The 14,528-nt window shown below is 36.3% G+C and overlaps 1 protein-coding gene across 3 annotated transcripts in view; it reads right to left on the reverse strand.

Moving 5' to 3' along the window:
* Nucleotides 1–1,836: 1,836 nt before the first annotated feature.
* Tsc22d2 (TSC22 domain family member 2) overlaps nucleotides 1,837–14,528 on the reverse strand; it is a 47,022-nt gene continuing 34,330 nt past the window's right edge. For 2 of the 3 annotated variants that reach the window (XM_038347270.1, XM_038347271.1), the window contains 2 exons: nucleotides 4,193–4,244; nucleotides 1,837–3,541 (listed from right to left, as the gene is read on the reverse strand). In XM_038347270.1, coding sequence (XP_038203198.1) covers nucleotides 3,281–3,541; nucleotides 4,193–4,244 — 313 coding nt within the window. In that variant the 3' untranslated portion in view covers nucleotides 1,837–3,280. The remainder of the gene's footprint in view (nucleotides 3,542–4,192; nucleotides 4,245–14,528) is intronic. The other variant, XR_005287359.1, reaches the window with a different exon arrangement.

Genomic DNA, 14,528 nt, shown 5'->3' on the forward strand with positions numbered 1-14,528 from the left:
TGGTTTGTGTAGTCTCAGTTGTAAATTTTGAGGACAGGGTTTTTCCCTTTAACAGAAATTTCTGAAGAGAATTTAAACGTATCTATTATAAAGGACCTGTCACCAGAGCCAAACAGCTTCATCTAACAGTTAAGAAAGTCAAATGTTTTAGTTCTCCAACTCTTCACACATTTGTTTGCTTGGATGCATTTTAGGATTACATTAGACCTATTTAAAAATAATTTTCTTTGTGCAAAGTTAGGTTCCAATTGTACATGCACCGTCATATCAGAAAACTAAGCCAACAACATCCAGTTTCTGGAAGTAGCACCTGTTCTGTAGGCTGAGACTGAGAAAGCTAAAGGTGGATGATATTCCTCTAAGACTTGCCCCTACACTGGAATTTCAACTAGCTGATATTATGTATTTATTTGGAGACTCTAACCCCAACAGAGAACTAAATGAAGATCCTAAACAAAACAATTAGGGAGATATCCAAATTCAATTATTTCCTAACAAAAGCACAAATAACCTGCCAGCCTTTGTTCCTGACTCTGGAGTTCAATGTGCCTCAGGGAAATGGGAACGGATTTAGATGTAAACTTCACTGACACTCTTAAGTAGGGGCCAGAGTAGGTGATCAATAAAACTTTTGAGATCTAAGGGAAGGAGTGAACACACAGGACATGCACACACTTGCGTTTTTCGAACACTACACCTCGAGTTAAGCATCACGCCACTGAGCTAACTTATTCATATTAAAGCTCTTAATAGACATTGCCAAATTTCATCCTGGAGGGCACAGGAAAGCCACCTTACAAACTCCATTAACTCCTGCTATTTAAAGACCACACAACTGACTACATTCTTAGTTTACTGGAGATTAAGCCTTTCAGAACCAATTTTGCTTTTTGTTAACTATTTTCTAAGATTTCCCCTCCTCCTAAAGAATAGGAGTAGTGGCAACTGCTGTTGCCATTTTAAACCATAAAATATTAAACATTTCCTTGGTGACTACTATCACATTTTGTTTATAAAATGCTTTTCTATCACTAGAATAAAAACTCACTCACTTCTTAGCTTCACAAAAGTCATACTAAATTCCTTTTTTCCATGCCAGGCATCAGAGACCTTGTGCATTCTTAGGCAGCAGTCTGCCATTTATCTGTCTCCTCCTGCAACCCTTTTCTAGGTCTTCTTTGTATGAGGTACCTCACTGTCAGCACTGGAAGAGCACCAAGGTAATCTTAGGGCTCACATTCCAACAGCAGGTTCACACCCTATCGTGCCCATGGTGGCTCTATTAGAATCTCACTCTGCATCCTTAGTTATTATTTACTCAAGTCTACATACTTATCTAGTTCTTTCTCTTAAGTATTTCTAATGTTACTAATTAACATGAAAAATTTGCTTACTGAGCATTATTTCCCAAGGACTAGAATATAAAATATTTGGTAATTTCACGTTTCGATTTTATGACTTTCATATGAGGCTAGAATGATTCAAATAGATAAAGAACATTTAACCTCTTCTAACATGGAGACCTAACTACTGTTTCTCATTAAGACTGAATTAGTTAGTGGGCTACCCATACAGGACATGTTAATTTCTACAGGCACCTTTCTGAATTCAAGTAAAAGTTTTGGTAGACGAGGATTTCCTATTTATATTGTTAACATAATATGAATATTGAGTACAAATATTGCTCACCATTCTTGTGTTCTTTAAATTATTTTACTTTGAAAATTTAATAACTATCATTGTCATTAATAACATCATGGGTTTTCATTTAAGGAATTATTTTAAACTGTGAAAATACAAATCTAGTCAAATTCTGAACACATATAGAGCCAAATATTTGAACAAAACTGCAGTTTAATTTCAGAAAATGTGTTAAAATATATAATTTTTACAGCAATTTCTGACATACACTTAATGTGTTAGTATACACAAAATGATGCTTTCTCTTGAAACTGTATTTATGAAATGTACATTTTAATTTAAATACTCAGTATACACTGCACTTAATCTGCATGTTGCATTTATTAAATACATTAAAATCTGCAATGTAACAAAACGTTTTCTGCATATGAAATTCAAAACACCATTTTAAATGAACAAAAGATGGCTCACTTCATTTTTGTTTTTGTACAACTGGTGCATTGTACACTAGCTCAGCTCCACCATACGACCTGCTCGCTCTCTTTATTTGACATTGTTCACAGACTAGTACACAGTACAATAAGAGTGCTGGATAAAACATGAGGTACCAAAGTGGTTCAAAGATTACAGGCCATGCAGATCATGCTAGACAGCAAAGAAAATTGTGACCAAGAAAACACTAAATAAAAATACATAAAGAATGTGCATTATAAAACAAAACAAAACTCCATTACACAGCTTTGCTTCTTTGGTTACAAAGTAGGTTGAACAATTTCACAGCTTTTTTATTCCCACCCAAAAAAAAAAAAGTCATACGAAATGTTGAAAAGCAGAGGAATCATGGCAATTTCTATTAGAAAGTAGAAACAAATGAACAAAGTTTTCTTCATGAAAATAGCCCAATTATTTATTATATCACAATAACTGGTGACTACCTGTACAGGTGCACTGTGTTTTTCATACTTACACTATACAAAATTTACATTCAAGCTGGATCTTTACTATTGAAAATAAATACCAACGGTAAATTGCCATTAGTGTTAGAAATGTGCCAGGATTCTTTTGTTCAATTATTGCCTAAACATTTTATTGAATGTAATCCTGTCTTTCAATTCCTTTACTGATACTTATAATTATCCAAAAAATTAAAAAAGTTCTGTGACATTGTTCATGTACATTATGAAAATAGCAGCCCTGTAATAAATAAAACATAAAATAAATGAAAACTTACGTAGGCAAATGTTACTGATATTGAAAGAAAAGTGGCTCTTTAGATGAACTGTTATTTATAATGTGACAGGAAAGCTCAAGGTAAACCCACGGGTGATAAGGAACATGGGAGAGCCACCGAAACTTCTAAAGATCCCACTCATGCGCACAGGTAGAATGCAGACTCTGCTTGCTATTAAAGACCCCGTCTATTATTCTCCTCATGTCCTGATGACACAGAAGTGGATATCAACAGTGCTGCATGACATCTTAGAGAGGGAAAGCTCCTGTAGAACGATTGTCTAATACTGAAAAGGCCAAGCACACAGCCGAAGCAATGGCTACTTGCTTTCTATAAAGTGGAAAGAACACCAGTGGCACACAAGGAAAGATTGCTTTCAGTTTTTCCTTAATGAGGCTTAAGAAAGCTTTATGCTGAGGAGACATTCGGCTGCTGTGGAGGTTGCGTTGGCTGAGGAGGCTGTGCTATCATTGCTTGTTGTTGAGAAGTGCTACCAGGATTGGCCTGTTGGGCTGGGAGTTGGGACAACTGATCATTGTTTGAAAGAGATTTTAACAGTGCATTTTCTCGTTCAAGTAAAGAGTTTCTTTCCACTAATTCTTTTATTTGCTCCTTTAGAACTTCCACTTCTTCTCTTACTGCATACATCAAATGGCTTTTCACCAGATCCTGTGGGAAAAAAAATTAGGAATGTCAAAAGAGTTATGAGAAACAAGAATCTACTACTTAGTTCTAGATTGTCTGGGTGCCTTACAAACACCAAGTGCTTTATACATTTTGTTTTTTAAAAGCAAATTTCTCCTCATGCTTTTAATGTTTCTGCTATATCCTGCCTGACTGGGCCTATGGAAGATGGGGTAGAAAAAGTCTCTTTCCCAACTAATATAGGAAGTGCTCCTTCCTCCCAGAGTTCAGAATGAGCATTTGAAGATGCTGGATAGAGACAACAGAGGAGTACTATTCCAATAGAAAGCTGCTTGCTAATAAACTAGCCACAGGGCTATATTATAGAGATGGAAGTGCCACACAGCCCCCACTTTAAATGGGCCAAAGGCTGATGCTTTTCAGATGAACACATACTGTACTGAATCATGTATGCTCACAGTGACACACAACATATGATGTGATCAGATATAAGAACTATTTACTCAATCAGTACATGTGGACTAAAAATTTTCAATGTTCTAGCAACTTCTAAATCTTGCAATCAAGAAGGTAAATTTTTGGCTTAAAGAAAATAGGTTTCTGTTATCTGGACCTGAGACACTCCAGTCAGTCTGCGCAACCGTGAAGTGAGAGGAGAGCTGTGAACCTACTTACCATTGCTTGTTCTATTTTGTTGTCAATGGCTACAACACCGCCCCCAGACGCACTGGAAAAAATTAGAGTATTTCATTAAATTACCCTTAAAAATTTAACCATCCTTCCAACTCTTAAAATAACACAAAAGACATTTGTGCTTTACCCAATACCAATGTGATAACTGAAAAATGACTTATCAAGTCTTTTCTTGCAGTTCAGTGCTCAGGGGTTTAACTTTTCTACATGAGGGTTTGGTACATGGCTGACTTTTAAAACATTTATTTATCATTTGTTTATGATATACATTTGCCACTTTAAGACTCCCAATGTTAATTACGAGTTTTCTCTTTGCTGGTCTTAAGACATTAAAATTCAGACGAAGAATTTTTTTCTATTAATTTTATATTTTAACACCTGGTTTTTAAGTGTGTAGGAAGGGCTTTTAAAAAGAATTCAGAGGATTTAGGAAGGGCTGGTTAAAATGGAACTCAACATTCTGGTAGACCTATGTATGTACTCTGATTATAGGTACTGAAGGCGTATGTTTTTCCTGAGAATAATTCAAAGTTGTCTAACTACTAAGTATACACCAGAAATTCAAATACTACTTGGCATTTATATAATGGCACAGAATATTTAATAATTTTTCTTTATGGTTTATATTCATCCATTTTTTAAGTAGTAAAAGTAGCAAGAATCTATATACTCTTGTTTTTATTTTAATAGATTTTTGAAAGACAGAAACAGTTTTCATTTTAAACTAGTAAAAGAAAGTCTGGTTCTTCCTTGAATCAACACTAAAAAGGTCTTTAAAATAATTTATGAATAAAACATTACTCAGTGCTATTTACAGAGTATCTTATACCCAAGAAGAATTTGGTATTTACAGTAAGTGAAGACTACTTTACGTTGAGTGGTATGGGCTGTTAGTATTATGCCAGGTTGAAGCTCAGAAAACACTCTTTTCCATGGAGTTGTGTCTTTTAAATTTTAATCCACATAGGTCTGGCTATCGTGCCAGGTTCTGCTACTCACTCACTCACTCACTCACTCACTCACTCACTCACTCACTCACTCACTCACTCAATGTTTCTACACCTTAGTTCCCACACCTGTAAAATGAATGGGGTCAGTGTCTAAGTTGCACTGACTTGCAGCCAGCATACAGAAAATGCTCAATGTGAACTGAGCACTAACAATGTTGGTCATAGTGTACTATTAACTATTTGCTGCTACTAAGATGAAAGGGCTCTGTATACTTGAGACCTCAAAACTGTCTATAAGCTGGGGTTTCATTTCCTGGGGAGATATTTACAAAGTAAGATTACATGTAACTAAATTACTGTATGTATACACATACATAGGTGTATATATATATATATATATATACACACACACACACATGTATATATATGTATATATATAAAATCGATAGGCTTTAGTGTAAAATAAAAATAAAAAACCATCATCACAAATATTACTTTTACCAAGGAGTTACTTTTAGTCATTTCATGGTGTGAATACATCCTATTCCTTTGATACACATGGTATAAATAAAGTACTTTAAAGCATCAACTATAATACCAGTTTTATACATTGACAGTTTTAAAATTACAGAGTTTTTTACTTCCTTTTCTTGTTAATTAAAATCAGTCAATAAATTTCCAAGTTATCACTACAGTTAAGGACTAGTGAGAATGCTGACTTAATAAAGCCCGTCTGGACTCTGAGCTCTGCAGAAACAGAAGACAATGGATTTTCAAGCAATAAAAGGATCATGTTGAAGAAAAGTATTCTCTCAGGTATTAACATTTCAATTCTATTGTGCATAGTACTCTAACAGATAAGTCATAGATACAATTACCACTATTTCAATAATCAAAAATTCAATACCAATTATAGCATTCTCAAGCTATTATGCACCAGTCATCTGGAGGACCAGTAAAAACAGATTGCTGGGCTCTGACTGGGACTTCTAACAAGTGCCCAGAAAATGCTGATTCTCTGTTGCCTGACCTGAGACCCACTGGCTTACAGTGGATGAGAATTACAAGAGAAAGTAAAAAACAAAACAAAACCCAAACTCACAATCAAAACCCTAATTCTATTTTTTTTTAATACAGGGTATATCAAAATGTCCCCTGGCTGGCCTAAAACTATGTGGACCAGGGCTGGCCTCTTGCCCTCCAGTGGTGTTATTCTTCATGACTTTGACCTTTGCTCTACAGTTTTTCATCCTTTTTTTAAAAAATGTAATATTTGTAATCTGTTACACTGTCCCATCCCCCCCCCCCAGGTTTCCTTGGCTTTTCAGAAACTGCTTCCCCCACATGGAGATATCTGTAGTTCAAAATAATGTGGCTTAAACTTGTCCTTTAAGACCCTCAGGGCCATCTCTCTTGTGGTCAATTATTCTATCCCCACTCTGGTCCTGGAATATGCATACTTTTAAATTTTAGATAGTGTAGAAGGTACTAGAACAATACAGAAAATTCTAGCTCCTCAATATATTCACAGTGAATCCTGGGAAGTTAGTCTCTCTACCTTATTTATTTTTTTTTTCACCTCAAATAAGCATTGTATGTTCTAATCCTCTGGGGAGTAAATGAGTTTAAATGCTATCTGGCATATTTCCTGGCACACTGATCAATACAAGGTAGTGATTATTTTTACTATTCTATTAATATAGTTGATTTTATTAGATTAAGCTTATCGAGGAAGTAACAATGCCTGATACATAAGAGCTCAAATACATTCTGACAGTCATTAGAGATGAAAGTAATCTGATTTTAAAAACTAATGGCTTGTATTAGGAAACCATTAAAATTCTTTGAATTTAGAAAAACTAGTTCTCAAAGTGAAGTTCCCTTTAACCAGATGCAGCAACACTACTTGAGAACTTGCTAGAAATGGATAGATCTGGATCTGTCCCAGAATTAGATACTCCCAGAACGAGGACAGTTAATATATCTTAATAACCCCTCTGGGTGATTCTGATAGAAACTTATGTTTTGGGAACCACCATTTAAATAGCCACTTAAATAATAATCATTTTTAATGATGATGCTGATACTGTTGCCCTCAGTATAGTTCCCAAAGGTAATGTTTTCTGTGGTGTTCAGCCCAGAGATTCACTTTCCTTAAAATTACAACTGATCGATGAAGCAGAATATTTCTCCCTTCAGCTTTTTTTCTTCTAGTATTGATTTATACTTTGATTTCTTTTATTACTACATCTACCATATCATATTTTGATGCTTAATACATTTCAAATTTTAAGCTACTCAAGGAAATATTATGTCTCTTTTGCAATCTGTTCATATAGTTTAATTACCTGTTATACAACTAGATACCCTTAAATGTAGTGTCTGAATAAATGTAATGTAAGAATAAACCATGTGTTTTGGATTAGGGGGTGGTGCACGATACACACACACACACACACACACACACACACACACACACACACACACTCTCAAACTTAAGTCCGTTAAACCAGGTCCCATAATTATTGCCAGAAATATGGAGAAAATAAAGAGTCCAGAATCTTCTAGTTTAAGAAGTGCAAAATAAATACAAAGGGTAATTTCTAATTATGGACAAAGTCTTTCAGGGGAAAAAATTTTGATAAGCATTTATCAACAAGTTGAAAGTTCTAGACACAGAAGCAATGAACAAAAATATAGGACTGTGGAAAGATAAGAATTACCAAGCTACATGCTTAGCCCTGAATTTAATGTACAAAAAAAGCTAATTATAGTTCTAGTCACAGAAAAAGCAGAAGTCACTTAAAAGTAACTATGCTACAATAGGTAGTGTGGCTTTTCCTGTCATCCTAATTCACCCCCGCTGGCTCCTAATGGCTGCTCTGATTTTCTTCCCAGATGTCGTATTCTAGCTTCACTGGGAAGATAGCGGGCACAAAGAACCTGGACTTTACAAGAGAAATCAGCAAAGATTTCACTTTTTCAAATGTCGTGAGAAGTAACTTGCTTTATAATAAAGCAAACTGGCATGGATTAGTTACGTCTAAAATAAGAACAAAAACTGTAGAAGAGCAGTGCAAATAAATGTATTACTCCAAGTGGATGGTTTTATTATTCACTCTCTGGTCTTTCTTCTATGTAAGTGCAGTAACAAAACGATAAAGCAGAGAAAAGAATAGTTTCTGACAATTTATTCTGTAGCAGGCCTATACTTATCAATAAGTCTGTACAGCACCCTCATTCTATAAATGAGGAAACTAAGGCCAGGTAACTTACAATGGTAGAATTCAAACCTAGACTTAACGTCAAAACACGACTTTTCTTTCTATGAGAAAGACCGTGAAACAAAGCATCTATCTATAGTGACCTAAATAAATCCTGAGCTCTGTATGTTAAAGAGTGCTTTAAATAACCACTGAATGTTAACTGTGAAACTGTGAGCATGGATCCAAAGATTAAACTGTGTTTGCAGCAGTCATTTATCTTATCTAGCACATTCCCAGAAGTAGTTCTGCTCTCAGAATAAGGGAGGCAACTTCTTAGAAAGGGCATTTGCTTAGTGATCTTTGGACAGTCAGCATAGTCTGTCTACCTATTTGCTAAGAAGTAAAATGTTCTAGTCTGCCAGAGTTAATATGTTAAAATTCTATGTATCCATAAATAGGAAACTATAAAAAAGTTACCTTACTTTTATACAAAGATCTAATTTTCTGTGGAGTCACACTCACAGTAACAAATACAGTAAAGGAATTCTTTAAATTACAGAATCAAATCTGTAATTAGAGTTAATCACTTTGAGTTGGTCATTCTGATTCTTTGTGCCCAAGCTTTCTTCTGCAAATCAGGTAAAAGTGATTTTCTTTTTTTTTTCTTTTTTTATTTATTTGTTGTGTATACAATATTCTGTCTGTGTGTGTGCCTGCAAGCCAGAAGAGGGCACCAGACCCCATTACAGATGGTTGTGAGCCACCATGTGGTTGCTGGGAATTGAACTCAGGACCTTTGGAAGAGCAGGCAATGCTCTTAACCGCTGAGCCATCTCTCCAGCCATTTCATCAGTCATGATAGAACAAAGTTACCTATTAGGATCCAAGACCTACACCATTCAGAAGACATACGCTGCTTATAGTACATTATCTACTTTCTTTATACCATTTTTTATCCCTACTATTTCTTAATAGAAGAGATAAAATAACAGCATTATCACTAAAACATTAATTCAAACCTACAAAGCATTTTTCCTGTTTTCTAAGAAATGCAGAAAATACAATTTTAAGTTGCTGACTGCAAAAGAATAAATCTAATTAACCTACAGTTTAGCAAGACTGACGGTTAAATATACTTTTAAAAAAAATCTATAATTCTAAAAAGTTAATTTCCTCACTCCCAAGCCTCTTCTATTCCCCACTTCTTGTTCTTTTTCAAATTCATGGCTTTTTTAAAATTTATTTTATTTTTGTTGTTTTTCAAGACATAGTTTCTCTGTGTAGCTCTGGCTGTCCTGGAATGCACTCTGTAGACCAGGTTTGGCTTCCACTCGAGATGTGCCTGCCTCTGCCCCGAGTGCTGGGATTAAAGGCATGAGTTACCATGCCCCACTTAATTATGGTTTTTTAAAAATGAACTTGTTTTGTATATGCATACATTCACAACACACAAACTCTAAGCGCAACTTGCTCAGCCCATATGGTTTTTACTTTGAGATGTTTTCAAGGCTATTTGGTGACAGATAACCAATTGGTATGCTCTTCTTTGGTGAAGACTATATGTCCAGCTCACAGGGGCCTAAAATACACAGTTTACCAGTTAATTCTCCCCTGAAAGAGTCCAAAGAAATAAAATTCTGCAGAACTAATCTCCAGGCAAATGTAAATCTAAATTTCTAGGCTAAGAAGAAAATATGGCTAAGTGATTATAGTGCTTGCCCAGTCTATGTGAAGTCCTCTATTCCTAGGAACACGAACACACACACACACACACACACACACACACACACACACACACACACACGAGAATGTGTGCACACACAGAAAGAGGAGTAAACTAAGCACTCAAAATTGTATATAATTGCACATAAATTCTACTAATCTAAAACAACTAATGTACTTAACTCAATGATTAGAAAAACTCCCAGAAAAATGCTCAAGGGAGAATTAATTTTATTAGTAGTAACCTAAAAGTAAATAATGGGGCAGGAGGTTTGAGACTGTCTCACTATGCATCCCAGGTTGACTTCAAATTTATGATCCTCTTCCCTCAGTCTTATTAAATTTTGGGATTGCAAGCATGTGCTCCCATGCCTGGATCATACTAAGTGACTCTTATAGCTATAATTTATCTCAAGCAAGTAGACACAGAGCTATTACAAGATCTACGTGTTATTATTTTCTCAAGTAACTAGAATTAACAAAGGAGAAAAAACTGCGCACAAGGAACTACGAAAAACTGAGGTAAATATTTATGCAAAGACTGATTTTCTATGAAAATCATCTTCACCAATCCCTCAAAAACTTTTGGAAAAATCATCGCTAACTTCACGTCAAATTCCTGGCCAGTAACTGTTTCAAAGAAGGCAAGGACACATGTGGATTTCATGCATCCAAGTCAGGCTCCTAGTTTAGATATTGTGAAGTACAGTCACAGAAGATACTGTTGATGTGTTTTTATGTAAAATTGCTTATATTTAAAAAAAAATTAAAAGACACAATGTTCCTTTCCTAACTTAGACCCCTTGCCTAAAGTTAACCGTGTAATTTGTAATAGTGGGTTCAAAAACACTTATTGAGATTATCTTTACGAATGAGAAAGATGAAATTAAGTCTGAAGAATATAGAAAATGTCTTCTATCATTCTATATATAAACTACTTTAGAAATCTGAAGGACTCTGAGCCCAATAGAAGAACAGAAAAATTGACATTGACAACTCACACAATATTTAAAAAGGCCTGTCTGGTCCACACAGTGAGATTTTGTCCCCCAAGCAAAACAAATTAAAACACAAAACCCCCAAAACAGAAATTATGGGAAAAAAATCAGTATTTAATAAAAATACAAATTAAAACTATAAAATAGTAACATTTTTCATTCAAACTCTCCACCTAGTTTTTTAATTTATTCACTCTTTGAACTGGCAATCTTTTATCTGAGAATTTGTCTCTCATGCACACACTCACAGAATACCATATTTACAAGGCTACTCATTATAGCATCGTTTTATTTAAATTTGAGATTTTATTTATGTCTATCTTATGTGTATGGGTATTTTGTCTGAATATATGTCTATGCCCCATATCAGTGCAGAACCCATGGCCCTAAGATGGTAACAGATCCCTGGGACTGGAGTTACAGACGTGGGCTGCCATGTGAGTTCTCTGGAAGACCAGCAAGTGCTCTTAGTCACTGAGCCGCCTCTCCAGACACTTCAGCACTGTTTTAACAGCATGGCTTCTATCAATGGAAAACTGGATAATCATAGCATGGCGATCTGCTTAACAGAATGGCATGCTTGTCTAAAAAATCCAACATGAGTTTTTCTCACGGCATAGCCATTCATTTATCTGAACAGTACACATCTCTGGGGTGGTGGTGCCCTCTGTATTTACTGAGGGGGGACAATGTTCAGAACATCTCTAAAACTAAAGACACATTGTGTTCACAGTATATTATCACTTGCACAAAGTAATGTATCTTGTATCTGCTTTTGTATGTGTGTACAAAGAAATCAAATAAACACAAACTAAGAAGGTGACTGCAAAGTAGGCAAATGAAAAACAGAGACAGAGGGCTAGCTTCACTACATGCTGGAGAATATAGGTCAAACACATTACAATATGGCTTAAGAATTTATTTCCCTGTGCAGCATAAATTCAAGGCATGAGCCCATGGCTGCAGGAAAACTAGGGGGAACGAGAAAAGGGGAGAAGAAGAGGTGCTGACTCCACCGTCTCTAGGGATTATTCCATTTGCAAAATAAGGCTTTTCTTTTTTACGTTTCCACTTAAAAAAGTGTGTGTGTGTGTGTGTGTGTGTGTGTGTGTGTGTGTGTGTGTGTGTACGTACACACATGCCATGACGCCTATACTCGGGTCAGAGGATAAAGTGAGAAAGTAGGTTCCCTCCTTCTGCTATGTGGTTCCCAGGGACTGAACTTAGGTTCTTAGGTTTGGCAGCAACACCCTTATCTGCTGAGCCATTGCTATCCTGCTGACTGAAAATCAGGATTTAAAATTTTAGTTATTAGTATTCTGCGTGAGTGCAGACACACATGTGCACATTGAGGCAGGAGACAACTTCTGAGGATATCTTCCCACTGAGTAGGTTATAAGGGATGGAACTGAAGCTGTTAGGCTTACATAGCAAACACTTGTACCCACTGAGCCATCTTATTGGTCCAGAATACAGCATTTTATTAAATAGGTGAGACAGAACTTACTGTGATTTGCAAATTTAGGACCTTAGTTTAGGGAGGATAGAACCTGTTTAAGAATACTGCTTCCTTGTCAGTTTGGTTGCTCACCTTCCTGGACCTGGGGGGAGTTGGGAGGACCTTGGACTCAACACAGTGTAGAGAACCCTGATGGCTGTTTGGCCTCAAGAGGGAGGGAGTGGGGGTGTGGGTGGAGGGGAGGGGAGGGAAGGGGGAGGAGGAGGGGAGGAGATGGCAATTTTTAATAAAAAATAAATAAACTGGAAAATAAAAAGAATACTGCTTATCATTGTTAGCGCTGTCTGTTCAGTCTACCAACTTACATAATAAAAATACAAGAGCTCAACTGTTAAGAAGATAAAACCAGGACTAACAGTATCTTCCTTCTCTGTACCCCTCTCTATTTATATATCCATATATGATACTGGGGCGGGGGGTGTATCAGTAAAATTCTGACAGTTCTGTAGAGCTGCTCTAGCCCAGTGGGTGGAAGGGCTGAATCAACTCCTCCAAATTGTTCTGACCTCCACAGGTGTACCATCGCACATGTGTAACCACATACAAAGTAAACAAACTAGCAGAACTATTTTTTTTCTATAAAAATGCTGAAAATAGAGTATATGTGAATTTTGCCTGAAAAAGTTGAAGATGGATACAAAGTAAAACAGTAGTACTGTATTCAAATCAGTGAAAAGCGCTAGTATCTTACTACTTGAAGGTAAATAATTTAATTTTACAAGAACACGGGCTGTCTTCCTCAAGATGAGTGATGTTATTCACAGACTTACTCCCCAACCCCATTTCTTTTCTTTCCACATACAGCTGAGGATGGCTTTGAATTCCCAACCCTCCTGCCTCCACCTCCTAGGTGCTGGGATTACAGGGCACACATCATCATGCTTGGACTTCCGGCAAGTACTCCACCAACTGCACTACTTTCCAAGCTCTCACTTGCTTCTTATCCCACTAACGTCAGGTAAGATGGATAAGAATTAATTCTATCAAGAAAGACAGTGTCTTCCTTCTGAGTCAGACTAAAACAAAAGGGTGTGAGAGGGGGAGGGAAGAGTGGCGTCTTCACGAACGCTGGCGTGCTTACATTTAAAAATGTAATCTCTTGAAAGACATTTCATTTTACTGTTTGCACAGCAGCAAGTAGATAACCAGAGAAAATATTACAGAGAAGTGATGATACACACCATGGGGCTTAAACCTAAAGAAAAAAATTGACACCATAGTGCTGCATAATTAAAATTATTTCCTGGAGATGGGGAAAGAGCATATGACTGACAATTGTCCACACTTACTGGTACCTAGCAGTGAAAAAGGATAGAGGATTAAAATGGATTTTAAATCTTCCAACAGTCTGTAACATCAGATAAAACTTCAAATAATTGAATTATGCTGAAAAGGAATCAATTAGAGAGCAGTTCTATACATCCACATTCTAAATTCTAAAAAACTATAGTTTACTGAGATAGAAGTTGGCAATCAGCTGGCGTCCAAGAATATCAGTAAACCTTAAAAGCAAAAATCAAACAAAACCTATATAGTTCAATATTTATCTTAAAGCTACTTGTCTAGCGCCACGCCTATCTGCCTGCCTCCACTATCCCCACCAATAACAGGCATGGACTAACCCTTTGAAAACCATGAGCCCCCAAATAAACATTCTTTTATAAAAAAAAATATTTATCTTAGGCCGGGCGGTGGTGGCGCACGCCTTTAATCCCAGCACTCGGGAGGCAGAGGCAGGCGGATCTCTGAGTTCGAGGCCAGCCTGGTCTACAAGAGCTAGCTCCAGGACAGGCTCTAGAAACTACAGGGAAACCCTGTCTCGAAAAACCAAAAAAAAAAAAAATTATCTTAAAAGATTTTCCATTTCCTCGAAGTTACAAATTTTAATTAAAAAATGCCATAAGTCTAATAATAAAACTGTTT

This window comes from Arvicola amphibius, chromosome 11 (assembly GCF_903992535.2).
Source record: "Arvicola amphibius chromosome 11, mArvAmp1.2, whole genome shotgun sequence".
In the NCBI taxonomy this organism is placed as follows: Eukaryota; Metazoa; Chordata; class Mammalia; order Rodentia; family Cricetidae; genus Arvicola; species Arvicola amphibius.